Raw genomic sequence first — 21,870 nt, 5'->3', positions numbered from 1 at the left:
TAGTTTTACCTGGAGCCGTTGCCATCCTCAGTCGTCTGTGGGTCGTTGCAGTCACATGTTCCAAGGTGGGACTGCGGCTTCAGTTGTTTTGGAACAGAATTCAAAATAGCATTGTTGGATGGTGAAAGACGGTGTCTCAGACAACCACCTCGGATAAGAGATGGTTTTTCCACCTTGACATAGATGGCTTCTTTAACACCCCTTTTAAACCAATGGTCTTCCCTGTATGGGATATGCAGTTTATCGTCCTCAAAGGGGTGGCCTTTGTCCTTCAGATATAAATGGGCTGCAGAAGCCTGTCCTGGAGAGCTGGCTCTCCTATTCTGTGCCATGCATTTGTGAAGTGGTTGTTTAGTCTCTCCAATTTATAAACCTAGTTTCATAACCAACATGTTTATACCAGGCATGCTATTGAGCCACAAAGGCTTACATTTCCAGCTCTGTCCACAAGATAGTTTAGAGCTGAAGAAGCCTTTAAGAAGAGAGGTGAAACATCTTCAAGTTTATCAACCAGTGCAGTTAGATCAAGCTTCAAATTTACTTTGACCTGGATGACTGAGAACCTACACAAACATAGCATAACATTCTCTACCCTAAGATTTTCTCTCATTTCATTTAATTCAGTGATTTGTATATGTACCTGCAGGGGGAGTTGAAGAGCAAGGCAAGCAAAGCTAGTCCCACCAAAGTTGCCAGAGCTGAGCGCATCCAGTAACTGAGTTGGCAGAAGTTACAGTACTGAATGATTGCTATGATGACAGCACAGCAAATGAACATAGTGAACTGGAAAAAAACATAAAGCATAGACCTATTAGTCCAAAGAGATGACACCATTTACAGCAACAACAACAACACAATAGGTTTCACTATATACAGTATTTGAGATTGACCAGAAAAGAAAACACAATGTGAAACTTTAATTGCACCTGGATAGAGAATTGCATGTCACATGTGACTTGGGAGTAGACGGCCACAGTGGGAAGTGAAACCAGAATGGCTCCTATAACGTGACGCACTGCCCAGCCGGAAACTGCCCTCATCATCATCCGAGTGCAGTTCAGCACACAGTCCAGGTAGAACGCCATACTGAAGTAGAGAAACACAAAGTGGCAATTGATGTAAAGCTTATTATGGTGCATTAGATCATTTTAATAAAGTGTTAATTCTAATACTTGTGGGTCCAGTTTGACCTTAGGATGAAGATTTCACCTTTTTCCTATTTGTTTCTTTACATAATTGGCTGTATTCAGTGGGTCAAGACGTAAACAAGACTTTAAAAATAAAAATAAACAGATCAAATCAGAGCATCCAAATGGATTTTACTTCTATAGTTATTTTCTATCTTCCCCACCACTCAAAGCTACAAGACACTGCATGTCACATCTCTGCATTCACTCACTAATGGCAGAGGCAGCTACATTAACAGCCATAGTCACACCATTATCTATGCCACTGATTTTGGGGTTCAGTGTTTTGACTGATTTTACCACCGAGCCACAGCCATCCTAAAACAGAAATGCATTTATGCATAAACAACTCTACAGTTATTTCTGATTCTCACTGCATGAGTTTCTTTGCTTATGGTCAAATAAGGTTCTGTCAACATTTCCCCCCCATGTTTCCCTCCGCCTTTCAATCAATTTGAAATGAAATCACAGTTGAGCTAGGCACACAGCCTATTACACACAATTTACAATATACCTATGTCTTTATGATGGTCCTTAATACATTTCCTTGAAAATAAAAAAAGTTATCTGATAGCTGATAACATCCAACAGGCAAAGATAACCAACTGCCTCCCACTGTTGAGTTCCTGTATCCTCTGTATCAGGGATCATAACAAAACATCAGAACACTTTTACAATCACTACAAAGCCGAGTAAATGTTATTTTCTTCTTTTCCCTCATACCTTACATACTGCCCCCAAAGTATTTATTTATTACGTTTTCCTATTTTTAGTAGATGCACCTAAATCGCAGTATAATTGTCATAGCTTCAATATGTTGGTTCAGGAGTCTAATGGTAAGGAATAGCTTGCTAAAAATTGTGATACAACTGTGATGTTTTTATTTTGCATTAGAATACAAGATGGCAACCAATTAGTGACCAATTTTGTACTTTGCAGGCTTATGTGGCCAGAGGATCTCTCAAGCAAATCCCCACTCCGTATTCACTCCACACATTCTGTATCTCACCGAATAGCAAACAGCAGAGCCACTGCTTTTAACACAGCGGCTACAGCAGTTAGAATGAGTGCTGGTGTGGATGGACTCTGCTGGGTGACGAGCGGGCGAAGGAAACAGGCCAGAGAGAGAGCCAGAAATACACAACAGCTCAGCAGCATGTCCAGGAAAGAACTGAATGTTGGACTGGCAAAAGTCTGCACCGTGGCATGGCTTTCTACCTGGAAGAGTAAGAGAGAAGGAAGGCAAGGCAGAGATAATTTTACAAAAAATAAAACAAAAAAAGATTTTAATACACAGGAATAAACCTTCATCAATCGGAATGTGTTTACAAGATCCATACGCAAATCCAATGCGAAAGACTCAGACTTTAGACCTGGTGATGGAGCAACAGTTGCAGCCTTGACAGTGAAGCTGCACTTCTGAAGTTGCACCAGCAGAGGACATCACAGCCTAGTACAAATCTACATTAAAGGTCCTGCAGTGATTTCTCTTTGCCGCAGTCTTGACCAGTCTGGTCAAAACACAGCGCAAACAGGCTTCCCAGACGAGACACAGACATGCACAGAAACTCAAACAGGTAGAAAGACATTTATACAAACAGCTAGATTTCATGCTTTCAGATTAAGAATGATAAAAACATATACTGTTTATTTTGGATACTTTTAAACTATGAAAGAATGTCAGAGCACAGCCAAGGACATAGTTAAAAAATATATAATAATAAACACACCCTGGCATGTACACTCATTCATTCACAGAAAAAGCTCATACCCACTTACATACCTCCTCCTGGTAGCTTATCCGGTAGGCAGACTCCAGGCTCTTCTCCAGGAAGGTGACGCTCAGCTTGTTTATGGGAGGCTTACAGAAATAGTCCTTCATAAGGCTGTCACAGGCACAGAGGAAAACCAGTTGAATTTATGATAAGTTGGGATTTTACAAGTGATAGTTGATAGCCTAAGGTTGAAAATACGCATTTACAATTCAGACTGACATATGGATTAACTGATCCCTACAGTAATCATTCATAATTTGCTCCAATACCAATCTGTAAGTGTGCCCATATCCAGCGCCATAATTTATGAACCGCCCAACAAGTGCAGTTGTTTCTGCTTGTCAAAACAGAGGCCCACACAGCAATTAGAAAATTAGGACTGCAAATTGCAACTACTGTTTTATGACATACATTTGTAATTGCTTCTTATATTTCATTATTTAAGTTCGTGCTTGTGTTTGCTCTGTTTTATCTCCCTTGTTAACAGTTTTTGCACCAATATACCAAGACAAATTCCTTGTATGTATAAATGTACTGGCAATAAAACCAGATTCTGACAGTTAAAACACAAGTGAACACACAGTGTGAGCTTCACATACATGCACAGGCAACCACACACACATGGTGCTGTTCCACCTTGCCATCTCCAACATAACACAGAGCCACCATCTCCCCCCTAGATGCACTCCTCTAATGGGGGACAAGGGGTGCATTTACTTCCACATGCAAATGGCAGTTAGGTAAAAGGAGACTATCGTCCTCCAAATAAACACAAGTTTATGTGTGCAGCACATTTTAGCAACAAGGCAATTCAAAGTGCTTCACACAAAGACATGAAAAGCAGCATGACAAAAGAGTTCAAAAGTCCCACCTCTGGCTCCTAGCATGTCTCTCATTCTGATTTCCTACTCGATCCACTGTCCTATCCAAACAAAGGCTTAAAGCCCCCGAAAACAATTTTTGAAAAAATCAGGGTGTCTTTAAGCCTCCTGAAGAACAGAAAAAGACCTGAGCTTGTGTTAGCTCCAGCTTATCTTGAGTCTCTTCCTGATATTCTCTAAGTTATGATTCCTATACAGTTTTAGTAAACATTAACCATCCATAGAGGGTCAACGGTACACAGCATTTAATTGCATATGATTATGTTTGTACAGTATGTGATGTACATGCAGGTAGGAAGGGTCCTATCAGCCAATGCTCAAGTCTAGGTACTGGAACTAGTCCAAATAAGAAATAACAATATCTGAGCATCTCTGGTTTAAATATCATAGATTTGTAACGTAAATGTGTTTGGGGTTGTCGAACCTGTCCTCTTTGATAACGTCCACAAAGTGAGCATCGCTCCTCTCCCTGAAGTTTTTGGAGCGTAGAGGGATGAGCGCTGAATGGTCCATCCCCATGACTCCTCCACTCCATGTCTTCTTCTCCTTCTCCTGTAGCATCTCACACAGAGACGTCTGGCTGTTGTTCAAGGCCTCCAGCTGAGGGCTCAGCAGGCCGTTTAGAGCCTTGGGGCTGCGTCCCGCAGCAACTGCTGGGGAAAACTTTAGGTTTGAAGAGTCCTAAATGGAAGAGAGGAAACCTGAATTAATCACAAGAGAAGGTGTAAAAATAGATCTCTGCTTTGAAAACAGGTCAGCAATAATGAATACGTATAAGAGGTACTGTCACATCACTTTGAATCATTGTGCCTGTGGCACAGTTGATCTGGGACTCGAGGAGTCCTATTTCTTAAACTATTCCAAACTCTTTCTTTAAGCCACTGGGCCTGAGAAAATGTAACAGGAGTTGGCTGACAATGTTCAGAATTAAAATACACTGTACTAGACATAAAACGACGAACAGTTTAAAGTCTCATTTGTTTGGTTGGAGTACAACAACATGCTAACCTTGCTGCTGTTAGTCTTGTGGTTGTCATGGCAGCCATTGTGCACTGCTCCTTCCTCCAGAACCTGATCCTCCCCTGGTATCAGGACCACACTGCAGGAGAGACAGGGAGACTGCTGGGAGGCAGAGATTGGAGGGGGCAGAATGGAGGGAGATAGAGTATGTTGGGAAGAAAAGAAGATGAATCAAGGGATAAGAAACGCATACGCAAGGAAAAACATGAGACAATTGCTGAGTTGGAGCATATAAAGAAATGAAAAAAAGAGGGATAAAAAAAACGATGCAGCAGCAAAAAGACTGTTCATTAAAGGCGTGATATTTTACCTCCCTGTGATGTTTCGCCTTTAATCTGAATATCACGGAGGTAACAGTGACACAGTTTGGAAGTAGTAACAGAAGCGTTACAGAGCCGAGGGAGGATCAGTGGAGTCAGGAGAAGGGGGGGGGGGGGGGGGGGGCTGTGTGTGTGAGTGTGTGTGTGTGTGCGCGTGTGCATGTCTGATTGTGTATGCGGAACTCTCGCTGTGCTGAAGTGAAACATGAATTTACAGTCTGGGACACCAATATCAAGATAAATGTACAAAGATGACGATGATGACGGCAGAGATTAGTTATGCCAGTCTAAAGTCGTTTAAGACAAAGTTGTGTCAGCAGTTATTGAGAATCTGGGGAGATAGTTGAGGGTAAACAAGTCGCGTTAAAAAGGTCCAGACACAGGCTCACGTTTTTGTTTTCATCCTGCTCATACCCTTCAAAAAGAATAGATAACGTAAGTGGATGTAGGAGAAATCTGAAATCTGTAAGACGGTTAAGTTGCGCTGGTATTGACGAGGACATTTGCTAGGAGCAGAGCTCTGAGAAGTCAAACACACATCCTCAACAGTTTTAGCACGGATGTATGGCCTCCCTGTGTACCTACATGCTACATTTAACATGCAAACATTTATTCCAACACCTGCTCAGTGAATCCTTTCACACATTTAGATGTGATCAAGCCTCCAGATCCCAGAATATGATCCTTTCCTATGAGCCTCATCTGTACCTGTTTGAGGGCTGTAAACGGAGGAGTAAGAGGCAGAAAGATCTAAGCTCCCCTTCTCTCCGCCTGAGTTAGCTCATTATCATACCATATCCTGCCTCCACCTGGCCTGGCAGAGAGCTGGAAGATCTGTCAAGGGATCATGGGGTGCACATATGTACGGAGAGAGAGGAGTAATTGAGGTGAATTTGAAGCACTGTGGTGCAGGGTTTTGAGGGTAATTATAAGGGAATACTGTGTCACATGGAGTCTATGACCTAGTGATCCAATTTGGAAGCAAATGAGAAAATTCCCTTGACGGCAGAGAAAGGGAGGGTACAATGGATGGACACGCTTTGTATTGATGAGCAGATCATGATAGTTATTATGTAGACTGCCTGCTGGGAAGAACCTTTTTTTATTGCCTTATAAAGAAGCTCTCACAGTTTTGTTATCAGAATCCAATTAAAGGTTTAATACGGTCTGAGGTCTACATAAATGGAGGCCTAAAGGAGAACACATGCAGGAGCACCAAAAGTGAAGAGAGAAATCAATGCTGTATGCATGCAAGGTGCCCAAGGTCAAACTTACAGTATGTTGTAAAAGTGAAAGGAAAGAAAAAGTCAATTCATGGTCATAACAGGAAGAAAATATATTTTTCTGTTACTTTTTTCATCTCCACTAAAGACAAAAAGGCTTGATGCATGAGGAGAAATGTTTATCAAAGCTTCGAATACACCCACATGAAAAAAGAAAAGAACAGAGAGCAAAAGAATTAACCTCGAAGAGGCTGTTGCAGAACATGCAGCTCAGCGCTCTTCCTCAGGCAACATAGATGTGTGATGAAAAATAAGCCTAGGAATATACTCCTTTCTCAAACAAATGTCCAATGATTCTTTCACATTCACACAGAAATAGCATACACTCACCTTGACATTGTCTGGAGGCAGAGTGCAGACCGAAGGAGCTCCATCAGGTGTGTGTATTCTGGTAGAGGGGCACTGAGAATCTGCATGTTCGGATCCATTTAACCCCGGCTGGGAGCAGCTACAGTGAGAGTGAGGCTCCACTTTCCTGCCAGAGATCAGGTAGGTCTTCAGCCCTGCAGAAACAGAGTGGGAGGAATGACAGTTCTTAACTCTTGTATGAAAAAGTATGCCTGACACGGGGTTTGTTCATCCTTAAATGGATAAAGGTATTACTGGTTGTGGAGTTGTTTAAGCATGCAGCTGAGGCTCAGCCCTCTGCAGGATGCATTTCCTCAGAGAGTTATATCAGAGGGGTTTGGCATGAAACTAGAATCCTGAGAGGGAAAAGCTGTGAATATCAACTCTCCTACTTGAAAGAGCCAAGGTCATATACATGAGTCATTCTTGTTTCCATAAATATATATATAAACAAGATAGCATCAACATATGTGCAGGATTTCTAATAGAACACATAGGATATCAATTCAACTCCTTCAAGGCAAACACATCCTTTCCTACTAAACTTATGTTGAACCATTTTCTTCACTATTTTTCCTGTCTCATTTACTGCAGGTGCAAGTGCATCTCTGTGTAGAGTTTATGCTTGTGAGTTTCTCACCGTGACCATGAGATAGAAACAGTATCAGACATAACAGGCCAGGGCCAAATATTTGAACACCTGCGTACTCCCACTTATATCAACATGTTTTCACTTCCATCACTCCTATGAGGAATGTGTATGTGTCTGTGTATCCGTTTGTGCAGCCTTTAGTCTTAAATTCAGCTTTTTGAGCTCAACATTTTGCCAGAAAAAATGTGATAACAAAAAGCAAAGTAGAGGTTTGACCTTTAACAAACGATTATAGAGTTACTGAATAACGTGCTGTAGGATGAAATGTAAAAACCTGTGTATTTAACACTCTCAGTAAGATTTGTTCTTTGTTTTATGCAGCCTTAGATCAATTGATCTTTATGGTGCTCCCACAGAGCAAATTGAAGTGCCTTGCAGACATATGGTCCACTACCTGTTTGGGTTATTGCTGCCAAATGAGCTGCTCAGAGAGACATAGAATCGACAAAAGCCAAAATATCTCATAACAGTCTCTAAAAGCCACAATCAAGTCCAGATAAATGTCTGTTTTCAGGATATATACAAAAACTACAATTTAGCCTGATTTACTTATCTGCCAATGAAGTCAACATAATGTACTTGTTGAGTGTCTTGTGATGAGATGACACTTATTAGAAAATGAACTCCCATTCAAAACTCTAAAGTCAATTTTGCTAGCCGCAATGGCACATATTTTTGCTCATTATTGGTAATTCAGGCCATATTATTTTGCTTTTATTCTCTTAAAATAAAATGTTAGAATGTGCTTTATGATGAGCGTGTTTTTTTTACTAGAAATTAGACAATTACACAATTACCTGGGTTTGTGACTAAACCTTGATTCATATTCTTTTCCCTTTGCTTGCATGCACTGTGTGGGGACAAGGCACAATGACATTGACAGGTAACTGTGCAAATGTCAGCAGCATAATTAAGTACCTGTGACCATTTGCTTGGCCACATAATTCCACTGTCAGTAAAACCACAACCTCGTGCCCTTAGCATTGTCTGCACGAGTACTTCAGACAGGCCACCCGCCTCGCCTGTGCCAAACCACCCTGGGACTGCACTGTCTACCTTACACACACTTCCATGCACAGACCACACATATGACACAGATACACGTGCAGTGATAGACGAGCACAAACAATTCTTATGGGAGAAATACTGACGTAAGAAAACATGCACACAAAAGGACTCATGTAAATACAAGTGTAATAATGAGACACTCAAAAAAACACCACCCCCTCCATCCACCTACATACACAGTCAAACGCGTCCACACACATCAAGCAGAGGTGTATATAGATGGCTTCACTGTAGCTGGGTCGATAGCCAGGTGGATGAGGATCCAGGGATAGGAAATGAGGGCGGTGAACAGCAGTAACAAAGAACTAATTCCCTGCACCAGTGATGCAGAATGGCACAGAGGCAGCAGGAAACCGAGAGAGCTTCTGAGAATGTATGAGAGTGACACCACACACACTCACAAACACACACACACACACACACACACACACACTGGGTTGACAGATTTCATTAGTTTGCTAATCAAATCCCTCCCTGCCTCCCGTCTTGACATAAACTGACTTCTGCTCCCTCTCATAGGTCAATAGGGTTACTGTCTACCTTCCCATTTAAGTTTTTCATCCCTTCCTTTTCTTCGACATTTCTCCCCTGGCTGCACAGCAAACAAAGATAAAGATATCTTAAAATGATGGACTGTATGTAAGGCAACAAAGAAATGTCAAACGATGTCTCATAGCTGTGGTGGGTAGAGTTTGAGTGAGATGAAGTGTGAATGTCTGTGAATTGTACAGGCCAGATTGGGAACATTTGACTCAAAGAGACAGTCATGTCCGTCTCGGGCTGCAACGCTTCTCAAGTATGAGTCACACTGTATTGTTTATTAATATTTTTACAGTCATGATTAATGCAACACCTATGTCTGCTGTATATGCGATAGAGCCTGCTGCATAATAATACAACTTTATAAAACAGGGACTAGGCAAAATCCACTGAAGCAGAAATCATTGGACCATTCAGCCTCCATTCCCTCACACCGTAACAGCTTATTAAAGATAATGAAACGTTTCAAGCCCGATAATGTGCCCATCAGAGAGGGTGAAAGGCAGAAAGAGCAGAGAAGATTTGATAGTGGAGGGAAGAATAACTGTGGCTTAATACCCAAGAGCTCGCTTGTGAAAGACAATTAAATACAAGAGGTGAAAACAAGATTAAAAATACGGCTCAAATTTTCAAATAGAACTGAAAAATTGAAAGTAATAATGAGATGATAGGTGACGGGAGATCAGCTGTGGCTTGCCCCCTCCTTCACTTTGATTTACTTCAAATTAAACATGTCCGCTGGCGTTATTTTGGACATTTTAGCACCTTCCTTTTTGTCACACTAAAGAGAACGGCGCCTTAAGGCTGGAAAATATGTCCATGTCTCTGAAAGGTTAATGAGGATGCATGTTAGATTGATCCCCTCCTGTGGTTTGACAGCTTGTTTCGGAAATCACTTCACATGGCAGAGTCTGGACAGCAACAGAGGAACAAGATAAATGGATTGCAGGGGCTTACAGTGGCGCACCAAATGTGATCTGTTAGTGTTTGTATGCAGGATTACACAAGTTCAAGTGTTTCCAAACGTTTGCAGGCCTGTTCCTGGACATTCAAAGAAAATCGTGCGTCTTTATGATCCAGCCTTGTGGGCTGAAATTGAAATTGCAGCATTGTCACGCAATAAATTGTGGCTCTGATAAACTGGCCTGACCACAGCTGGCCCTGCAACGTCCACTCCAACAGCGTCCAACATCATCAGAACACAGCTGTGCTGTAAAGATCTCACAGCAGCAGAAAAGGTCACAAAGCTCAACACATGATGCCTCTTTTCTCTTTCCATATAAGTGTGTGTGTGTGTGTGTGTGTGTGTGTGTGTGTGTGTGCGTGTGTGTGTGTGTGTGCAATTCAAATCAAATATGGTCAAATGTTCTATATTCTGATAGATTTTGGGTTTGAACGATGCAATCAACTGATTCATTGACTAACTGATATAGCATCGAATTAATGTATTTAAAGAGCAAAACAGACTATTCATATTTACAGGTCAGCAGATGTTTCTGAAATCTGTTTTTTATGTAAAAAGATTCAAAGGTTACGTCTTTGTTACTTTTAAACATCAAAAAAGTCGATGAGGAGGTGACAACAAAAGTTACACTGGCTTGCAGTGTTTTAATACCGAATGGCTGCTACTGTATTTGTTGTTGTCACATAAATCTCTTTGCATTTGGAGTTGAGTGTGCGGCGTTTCTCTCTTCCTGCTACTGAATTTGTGAAATTAATACATACATTTGCTTGGAAATTAAAAGCAAGGAATATCCCAATTAGGCCCAGACAACTTTAACATTGAAACAGGTATGTATATCAGTTGATTGTTAATCGCATAATTTTAAAAGCCCGGTTTCATGACAACCCGACTTAAATCTGTCATTTCTAGCACGTCTGTTTGATGATCTGTGTTTCAGATGACCCTGAGCTAGTTGAAGAGCATCATTATTGGACTTGAAGTGTCCTGTCCTGTGCTGTGCTTTCCGCTGACAGGGAACAGTATATAACCTTTCCTCGTGAGAGCACAGTCACATTATCTCCCTCTCCAAGCCCCTTTGTTCAGGACAGGAGAGAGAGACATGAAAAAAGCAAAACAAATAACACCATCAACTCCACTCCTCCTTCTCACCTCCTCATAGCATGTCCGAGCTCTTCTGGGACAACAGCCGCCCCTGAACTCCTCTTTGTATGATGCTTAAAGGGACTCAGTGTACAGTTGGTTGGTTTTGCCAAACGAACACAAAAAGAGTTGAGCAAAGTCGTGACTGTAATGGTCAATTCAAAAACTCTCCATGGGCCCTGAGCTGAAAGAAGGACAATTTTCTAAATGCAAATTAGCAAGTATAAAAGCCTGGCAGGGACATAACCTTAAGCTGTCCTTTTTTTTTTTTTTTTTTTTTTTTAATAACAGAGCAACACAAAAAAAAACAGGAAACAAAACATGAAGGAGTGGATGTAACCTGGTCACATTGCCTCAAATCTTCTTTAAAAAATAAATAAATAAACATGATGTTTATTCAGTCAAACAGCCCCACTTAGGAAAAAATACATAAAGAATATGTATCTGCTGTAGCTTTGGGTGTGGCACCTTGTGTCACTTTATAGCAGCCTGTTACCTTATTCAACCCAAATGTGGTCGTTTCTGGCTCCAAAAAAACAAGATGGCGATAACAAAAAATAAATAAATCAAACTAAGTGCATAAAATCAGTCGTTCAGAACCAATAAGTAACGTCATTGTAACGTCTACTACTTATTCAAAGGGGAAAAGGTGGGGGAAGAATAAGTTGCTCAAAAAGCACATTTTAGTCATAAATAGAGAGTGGTGTGGTCCTTTATCTGAAAGTAACACCTTTCCTTTAAACACACTCCAAGTGGGACCGAGCAGCTGATGTCAATGTCCTGGGGAGTTTTGCTAAAAGCAGCAGAAAACAGAGGGCAACTAGGCTAAGGAGAGTTAGAAAATGTGCTTGGCTCACCACTAACACACATAAAAACCCACATGTACCTTATACCCCAATAATGACAGGTTTGCTTTCCAGGGCCAAGTATCCAAGCAGGAGGGCAGTGGAGCAGGTGGCGCAGAGACACTAACACTGAAAGGCCAGGCAGGTTTTGATGCCAGCTGGCACTGCCAGCAAGCAGCCCTCCACTGCGTCCCCATCCTGAGATACATTGTACATCCTGTCCCTGTCTGGGTGGAAGAGGACAGGAGGAACAGGAGGAAACCTGTCCAGTATATGACAGGCTGTTTAGAAGGACTTAATGCGGCAGGGCTCTCAGGGGACACGAGGGAGAGAACAGACGTAGAGATGACGGAGATTTGGGGGGTGGAATCAAAAAAAGAGCCTGGACTAAGGCAACAAAGGTGGGATTGAGTCTGTAGTGGTGGTGGGATGAATTCTTTGTGTGCACTGTCTGGAAGTGAACCCATTCAGTCAGAAAACATGAAAGGCACTTGTGCATTTTTCATAAGGAATTACCTAGGGAGTCGCATTGTCATTTCTGACAGTAAAGAAGAAGAAGAGAGTGTGTGTGCGTGTGCGTGTGCGTGTGCATGTGCGTGTCTAAAGTGTGACCTAGTGTGTCCAAGTGTGTCTAAGTGTGTCTCGTGAGCAGAGGAAAGCTTGAAGGGGGGGTGGGGGGGTGGGGGGGGGGGGGGGGGGGGGGTTTATTGACCTTCCTTTTTAGCGCTGAACACTTCTGCTGAGTCCAGGTTACTTGAGGGGCAGTGAAAGTGAATTACCCACACTTCAGATTAGAAAAGACTGTCCCCTGACAGAGAGCGTTGTGCAGATTTGTGTTTAACAAGCTGTCTTCTGAATAAAATAAAGAAAAAGTGATGTCTCACACTTTGCTCCATTTACTTCTTGCAAAAACATGCAAAATGAGCCAAATGGGGAATTGTGATAAATGCGAAAGGCTGGTATCAAACTGCACGCTTAATCAGTGCCAGCATTATGTTTTAGTAAAGTAAGGCTCTCAATATTTCTTTATATTAGGGCTTAGAAGTTTATAATGTGAGATTATAGTAGAGATTGAAGTGTTGAAATAGGACATTATCAGAAGTTGTGAATCAATGAGCAAGAATGTCTTTAATGGGTTTGCAAGATTTTATGATCAATGTTTATTATTCGTTTTGAAAAGCTTCATAATCCAGTTTCCACTGAAAAAAGACTTCCATTTAACAGCTAACAATGAAATGTCCCCATAACAAGTATTTACGTCTTTCTCCCCAGAGCAACTTATTTTAATTCTCTCCTTGGTAAACCGTTGCCCTTGGTTTCTCTCATCAAGTAGAATGTAACTATTTTTTTTAAGACGTTGCGATAAAAACACTCAGACAACCTCCTACTAATAATTAAATACAACATAACGACTCTCTTGAGAATGTGATCTAACGTCTGCTGCTTTTATAAGAATTTCAAAGTGAAGAATGAATCTTGCTGCTTGGCACTTGTGAATATACAGCATAGACTGTATTCTATGATCTGAAAATTCAGTCATATGCTTTTGTTCTGAGCTCTTTTTACCTTTATAGTTCCAATAAGATGCTATGATTCCTTGCAAATTGATCAATAGATACAATGTTAAACCATTAAACTGTATTATCATGTTGATGAGAGTAAGCTTGTGGAACAAATAGACTTTTTATACTTTTAGGGTTCGCTGCATGTCTGAACGCAAACAACCACATTACTCACCCTGACTTTACTGAGCTTTTTCCTGCCAGCTGCCGAATAAAAATGAACGCAAGAAGTCGGGTGAGTTGAACTTTGAAAACAGGAAATATTCTGAAGATGTCACCATGAGCAAGAGGGCAGAGATGATGACATATCATTTAACTGATGTGTGACAGGTTCAATCTTGTGCAAGTTAGGGATATTGCATCATACTCTTTCCTGCCTATACGAGTATGTTGTTGGTTGTGCTTTTGAGGATACATCCATGAAAACAAAAAACTGTGCTTGTATTGATATAAAGGCAAATATCTGCATTTTAGTATTAGACTCTGTTGTTTCACCTTGAATAAGCTATTAACACTGAATTCCATGAATTCCTTTTTACATTACTTCTTTAGATAGACCCCCCTCTTGAGTTAGACAGGAAGGGACGTGTGTGGAGGAGTAACGTTAGAATGATCCGCCTGTCCTGAAATGTTCAGGAGTACATGTGTGGAAAAGAGCTTAAGTCACTGAATTCTAAATTGATTAAACATTAAAAGACCGAGGTGTATTACATCTGAAGAGTCCTAGCACGTAAATGTCCAACACATTGATGCCCAGCTGAACCAACAGTTATTGACGTACACTCAAAAATCCAGATAACCCACATTGACCTTTTTGTTTGAGTTATATAAGCCAGAGTTCATAAAAAGAAACAGCTAGTCTTGCACACAGCTGGTCTTTCTCAGCACAATAGCTCTCAGGATTTGGGACAAAAACGAGTGTCTGAACTGTGAATGACGTCAGAATACGACTCAGCTTACACAAAAAACTGACTGTCCAAGCACAGAAAGTCTTTATAGGATCTATTCCTGTTGCAATCAACAAAATCTGTTCATATCCTTCCTCTCAAAGCTGTAGACAGGGGTAGCACGAAAACAAAAGTCCTATATTTGGCCAGTGTTTTTTCTTTTTCCTGGATTCAATCCGACCTTATCGCAGAACACTCAAAAAGACAACGAAACACTTGACATCTCTCCAAAGTCTTTCACTTTGGCTGGGCTGTGTCTGTCTCGAACGTACTCATTTTGTATTCTGGGCTCTTGATCCCTTCATCCTTGACAGGCTCACGCTGCCATGGTCTGTTGGCAGAACAACAGATACAGTTGACATCCCTCCAAAATCTTCAACAACCCCCTCACCAGCCTTTGCTCAGTGGCCCGTGATTTCTCCCTATTTTGTCAATCACTGTACTTCACTGTCTGTCTCTCTCTCTCCATCCAAAATCCAACTATCCTCCCTCATTCTTTTGTGTCCAAGCCGATATTCATTTGCCTCAGCACAGGCTTTAGCGGGTGGCTCTTCTCTTCTGCCAAGTATTGCCACGGCTGACATCATCCCTGAGGCTCAGCCTCACTTTGCATCTCGTCTTTTTCACACCAACCTCCTCTCTTCTGTCAAAGCCTTCACCCATGCACGCTTCTTTGAAGGCTAATCCCGCTTCCCTCACGTCATCTCTTTCTCTTAATTTTCACCATTTGCCTTCGTATGCGATGCAGCACACCTGTTTCACTCAGCTTGTTTCCTGCAGATCTGTTTCAAGGAGTATCTATCTTTCATCTATCTTGAAATTAAATGAATGTTCCTTGAATGTTTCACTTGTCATTACAACATTACAACAACAACAACAACAACAGCAAGTGTGAACCCCTTTGGGTGTCCTGACACAGATTTACTAAACTTAAAATTTAACAAGTAACAAAACAATCCAATGAAATTCCTCTCACTACAAAACATCAACTTTTCATGAACTACGCTAACAACAATTACAATAGATTTTTCAAATAATAATTTGAGCTTTTTTCTTCCAGTGAATCCAGAATTATTATTCATACAAAAATGTACTATTACAAGCAGATCTTTGTAGAGGTCTCATTTCTTTCATGCAATGTTCTCTCATATATCTCTCCCACTTCTTTCTTTGACCTTCTGATTTTTGTCTTTTTCTTCTGAGGATACGTCGTTCTCAGCAAAGTTGCTACTTGGCCTGCATCACTTTATATCTTCCAATAATTTTGTAACAAGAAGAAAATTATGATTTTTGTATCTGCATCATGATATCAGCCTCTTTACTTGTGTCTTGCTTCTCACAATTTTTGTCCAGGAGTTCGAAGAAAAAAGGGGACACTTTTTTCTGTGACAGTTATTTATTACATTTTTTCACATGCTGAATCATTTCAGCGTCAGACTGAGATGCTATTGACCCACAGCTATGAGCAGCGTCACTATTGATTTAACAATGACTGAGTTTGTGGCTGTGGGTAAATGATCAAAGCAAACTGCTTAAGCTCCACCTTTCATCCTCTACGCCTTTAATACCATAGTCTCTGCTTGCTTAACATTTTGAGTAATGGCATCTTCACAGAGGGATTGACAATGAAAAAGTGCTGGGTCTTGTGCTGAGAGCTGAACCACTCCCTGAGGACTCTTTATCTAAAGCAGGCCAGTGATACAGCGAGAGTAAAAGAGGACGCCAACTACACCAGAACACCTCTGAATTATATTATGCCTGTGATGCAGACACACAAGCTGTGTGAATAGCGATGGCTGTTCACGCTGACCTCCCTCCTCTTTAAAAGCATAAAGGACACGTTCATTTAATCTTTTGGTCAAGCACAGAAAGTGGGGCAGGAAACAATGTGATATGCAGCCTGTTAAGATAAGGATTGCTGTATTTTGTTGTTGATGAAGGTGTCATTTAGCAAACAGCACAGGCAGCAACGCAGTTACAGAAGGAGACAGCAGCAATCTGGAGGGTAGAAAAATAACACTGTACAGGACAAAGCAGAAAGGAGGAGTGACACCAAGAGAGACGGATCGAAAGTGATAAAAATATGGGGAATGACCTCTGTTGGGAATATATCAGGTACCTAGCACAAACACTAACACATATGCAGTAAATCAGAAAATGGCCTTAAAAGGTGACAGCATGTGGGACTCTTGGGGCAATACAGTACGTGGGTGGAGGTGCAGCTGACAGCTGGCACAGGAGGGATGTTGCAGCCAAAGGAGCTGAAGCCTGAAGCAGGGAGATTGGTTCAGACACAACAGCTCCACGAGCAAGGCTGCTTTATGTGGCAGTGAATTTATCAGCACGTGTGCTCATGTTGGCTGATAAGTAAGAAGTACTTCCAGTGGAGAAAAGGATACTTTAGTTTTTTTTGCGGCGTGTGCCATCAGTAAGGTTGTTAAAATGATCACCAAGCCGATTTTTTCCAATTCTTTGTCATACCACACGTTTTAATTATGATAGAATCAAACAGTACGGATGCTTTAAAAAACTGCAAACATTGTATAAGACAGATGAGTGGTAGGTGAATTAATCCAACAAAAACTTGTAGGCAAACCCCTTAACACTTGATTGCAAAAAATCATTGGCAATTTTTTTTATTTTTAAGTCTTTTGCATTCCTGCTACACAAAACTCCTTGTATCAATGGAAGTCGTCTCAGTGACATCACTCTTAGGTTTCTGAAGACTTTTGAAGTCCACCAATGGCCATAAAAGGAACACAGGGGAAAACTTGAGGAACTGCATGTTTTTTGCACTTTTCGCATTGGCTTCATTTTTCCAACACTGGAGATTGCAGCTTGATAAAATCCACACTAGCACAGCGAGAGGGTGGGCTCCATCTTTGTAAAAGAGGGGGCAGAAGAAAAATTCATTTCTCAGCCTGTGGTGCTAATAATAAAGTACTTAGGTATGCGTAATGGTCACAAATACACAAAAAAAGATTCAGAGTGGAAACACACACTTTTACTGTATATTATACATACACACAGTCAATCCATGCAGGCTGAGTGCTGTGTAGTGCTTCAGGGTGAACTGGCTCCCCGTCATCTTCCTTCATTCATTATTCACACAGCCATTTATCACACACACAGTCCCGCTGTGCACACTAACGAGTGACTGCAGCCCAAAAACAAAGGACAGGCGGCACATGAACGTGTGGCTGTTTGCATTTTCCACCAACACAAAATACGAAAGAGTAATTGTGTGCAAGTGAGTGCATGCTTGTAGACAGATGGGTGGGGGTTACTGTGGGAGTCACCCTAAGAGTGAGCTGTTCATCCGTCAATGTCAGTGAAGGCTATGTGTGTGTCTGTTAGAGGAGGAGTGCTGGTATTTTCTATACCCTTGATTACAATGGAGAAAAACTTAGGATGCATCAATGACTCATGATATCAATTTATCACCCGAATGTCTGCACAGCTGTGAGGAGAGAAAGCTCAGTCCCATACACACAGTTCAAGTCAGTTTACCAGCAGAGGTTCAAAAGAACCAAAAACACAGATACAGCAAAAGAAGAACATACACAGCTGAATCGACCTGTCCTTTCACTTATTCAAGGTTTCCAATTCTTTAAGAGTCAGAACTACACAATTTGTATCTGTGTAGGTGTTCTTTAGAGCTGCTGTGAAGAATCTCTACAAGTGCTCAGCGACTTCTTGCTTTGCTGACACAAAAAACAGGCCTTTTCTTGGCTTTAACCACCAGGTCTTTTGCTGAATAAAGTCAACCTGCCCCTTTTCTTTGAGTCAAAGCACAAGTCCTCCAGTTTCCAGCTGACCCCCGCCCCATTCAATTGCCCATTGCCATGGTAATTACCCTTGGCAGGCTCAGGATGCAGAGCTGGAGTTACTGTGTGTGTTGCTCCAGATGGGAAATGTCCTCTCCCATGTGTTATGCGGAGGCTGGTGTTATGACTGTGAGCCAGTTGGAGCCCTGAACGGGATGAACCTGAAGGAGTAAAATCCATTCATCTTCCTGTTTCCTTCTGCTTCTGTTCTCTTTTCATTACAACGCTCTTCCTTTCTCAAGTTTACTGGGATTGGGGGTGTCTTTGTTTGCACAAGAGGAAGTTGTGTTTGCAGGAAAATGCACATGTAAATCTTCCCAATGTATTTCCATATGTGACAATTCGTACACGTGTTTGATAGAACAGATTAGCTTTGTGCATCAACGAAGGAGTCTGCAGTAGGAAGATTTCTTTACAAAACTTAAGCTGTGCCAAAGCATGTTGACATTTTAGTTAAAGATAATCAAAATCATGTATCTTGCAGAACAAAACTTCCCCCATCCTCTGCTTCTGAGTAACAGGCTAATTATTGGGCGCAGCAATTATCTGTCATAAAGCTGACCCCATACGGAGGACCAATGCATTCCTGCACGACATGAACATATCTGCATTACCATACAATTTGATGGCATTTAAAGGGGCAGCTAAAACCTGGAGCAGATAAGGATGTAACGCTATTGTTTTGCAACATGAGGGTGAATAGGGAAATACATGTAACATGCTAATTGTCGAGTTTAAAATTAAACTCAGTGATGTGATTGGATGACTGTAGGAGCTTGAAAACAACTACACATTGTTTTACAGTAATAACAACAGAATGATTAGATCAGTGATGAAGAGCATTACAGTTTATTTTTTAATCTGGGAAATGTCCTTAAAAAAATAATAATTAAATTAAAATGTTACACTGTTAAACTAATGGCATGTAGACACAATAGCGTGATATTATCCATTCATGCTAACTCTACTTCTTTGCTGCTGGTTTTGTAAAACATTGGTTGCTAGACAGCAATGAATTCTTGCAATGCGTTATCACGAGCAAGTCTCCTGAACACACTCTGTTTTCAGCATTTCCACTGGTATTGATTTGTGTGCTTCGCTTATTAAATTAAAAGGCGAGGGGCTTCTGAGCAAAGTGAATGAGTGTGTGCAAGAAAGCACTTTGTGCAACATGTTCTACACCACATGCCACCATTGATGCGTTTGTTCTACCGGCTCAGCCATGATGCCATCTCTCGTGTGTGCCTTCTGCCTTTCGGCAAACTGTGGGGGTACTGATATGAAACCTTATTATTAAGTCAATAAGACAGTCGTCCCCCAAAGGTGTGCAGGGTACACTGACACTTGACAGGATTAAGAGCAGCACAACAGGATACATAGTTGTCCAGAAGAAAATCTCTAAAAGTATCAGCTCAATAAAAATATCTCTGGGTTGTGCAGATACAATCAATTGCAGCCCTTTGGAATAATATGCTTTCTGCTTTTCTGCTCTTGATCCAGAAAGTCATTACATTCCCAGAGTACTAATCTGTTATTGCTTGCTGGGTCAAAGCAGCAAGCACTACCCTTGCAGTACAGTACTTCTGAACAAGTAGAGGTAGTCTGATCCTGCTGTGTAACAGTGTGACACAGCAGATAACCAAAACGACGTCAGCTATGAAATCCAGCTAATCACCACATCGTAGACCTTTAATAACGTTGCCACAATGGCCCTGTGTTTGTCGAGCCTGACAACACATCCTGAAGCTCTGCAGACTTGTTCAGTATGATAAGACCAAAAATGATTAATGGTGAGATTGCATTGCTGCAGGCTTCAATGACATGCTGTGCTGAACCATAATACACAGAGCAGGGTGATACTGTAAAATGCAGCGTGATGTATTGTGCCATTACTCTCTTGGCAGAACTATAATCTAGCATGCAGAGCCAAGGTGTTCTAGGCAGGGCTCGGTCACTGCAATACAATACAGCAGCTTTGATTCGCCCCTGGCTGTTTTGTTTCCCTGGCAGCCTCTGAAGCGTGCCCTCTCCGAGGAATACAGAACTCGGTACGCCTTGTAAAAGTTATCCAAGGATATATTTATCAATGGTTTTAAGAAGCATCCATCGAGTTTTAACTGTAGCCTCACCAACTCTATATGTGGCCCTCCTTATCCCCTCATGACAGTAAGCCACTCCACTTTGAGATACTCACTTCACTATGGATCCCGCTGTCTATCTACAGTACAGCTGAGTAATGTGTGTGCATACTGATTTGGACTTGGGAGTCCGGTTCAAAATTATGGGAAGAAGACAACTGTGCATATATACATGACATCAAGGTGGACAAGCCAATCCGATTTACTTGGGTCAAGTACAGCAGTGTATAGACTAACCGCCCACACACTCATAAACACAAACACATAAAGCATTTACTTGTGAAATCCTCAACTTTTCCAGCCTTCCTTTCTCTGCTTGTGGCCTATACTGCTGCTCAATGCTAAGGTCCACTTACATACATTCAGTGCTTCAGGTATTATGGTACGTTCCATGTATCTCGGAAGTCGAATGTCCAAGGTGAGAAAGACGTTACACCCCAGTTGACCTCGTTAAAGTTACGAGTTGGAAACAACAAGTCAGACAAGCAGTATGGACGCCTCCAGGAATACCTTTGTTTTGTTAGCTTGCAGGCGATAAACAAAACACTGCATGATGGTTTTGTGTCCTAAGTAATAACATCATGTCCACAGATAGAACTTGCAAGATACAATCAGTGTGATTGATTCAATTACACAAAAACAAGAGGAAGTTGTCATAAACACCAGTGTTCAGCGTAAACTTTCAGGTGTACGAGTTTCTGATGGGTAGCGTTTCTGATGACGTATCTCACTGGCAACCTGGAATTTTGTAGTCTTGCAAAATCAAACAGTATGCACCATTACTGAAGAGGCTGCTATCGCTCCTGCTTCTATTTTTACCTGTTTGATTGAGTTTAAATACAGTCAGGTATTTCTGTAAGGTAAATCTCAAACCACTGGTAATTGAATTTAATAATGTACAGTATGTGGTGTTTCTTTATAATCACAAGAGCTTTAATACAAACCAATCTAATGTACTTATCTGGAATCTGTGGAGGATATCATCAGTGACATTTGAATAACCTATCAATCCTAAACACTCAGTAACAAGTATGCTAATCAGGGGTGCTAATTTACCTGATTAATGGGTCAAATGCTAGAACGACTGCTGTGTTTGTATCCCACTTATGGTTCCTTGTTAGTTCATTGTGACTCATAAAAGAATAGCCGATTGTTCCAACACTTACAAGGCCAGAATTGTTACAATTCAAGACGCTTCTTAGTGATTCTGGCTCTACGGTCAGTCGTCATTAGTAACAGGCAGTCGATTTGCAGTGTAATAACATAAATGATGCTTACAAGTAGTCTTTCTTTGACTGAGCTACTGACATAAATACACACATCAGAAGCATCTGTGTGCGACTTAATCTTTTATCGGTCACCAGAATTTCATT

At 41.3% G+C, this 21,870-nt stretch overlaps 1 protein-coding gene across 4 annotated transcripts in view; it reads right to left on the bottom strand.

Annotated features, from left to right (window-relative positions):
• The window catches only part of LOC306838376 (adenylate cyclase type 9-like), a 38,631-nt gene that overhangs the window by 5,058 nt on the left and 11,703 nt on the right, over nt 1-21,870 (bottom strand). For 2 of the 4 annotated variants that reach the window (XM_079366514.1, XM_079366516.1), the window contains exons 2-8: nt 6,797-6,969; nt 4,852-4,965; nt 4,268-4,524; nt 2,971-3,073; nt 2,197-2,405; nt 927-1,086; nt 641-783 (exon numbers count right to left, since the gene is read on the bottom strand). In XM_079366514.1, the coding sequence (XP_079222640.1) occupies nt 641-783; nt 927-1,086; nt 2,197-2,405; nt 2,971-3,073; nt 4,268-4,524; nt 4,852-4,965; nt 6,797-6,969 (1,159 nt within the window). The remainder of the gene's footprint in view (nt 1-640; nt 784-926; nt 1,087-2,196; nt 2,406-2,970; nt 3,074-4,267; nt 4,525-4,851; nt 4,966-6,796; nt 6,970-21,870) is intronic. The other 2 variants (XM_079366515.1, XM_079366517.1) reach the window with 1 other exon arrangement.

This window comes from Symphodus melops (assembly GCF_947650265.1).
Source record: "Symphodus melops genome assembly, chromosome: 17".
NCBI classification, from domain to species: Eukaryota; Metazoa; Chordata; class Actinopteri; order Labriformes; family Labridae; genus Symphodus; species Symphodus melops.
Note: the sequence above shows the minus strand (reverse complement) of the source record. Positions and strands in the feature narration are given on the sequence as shown.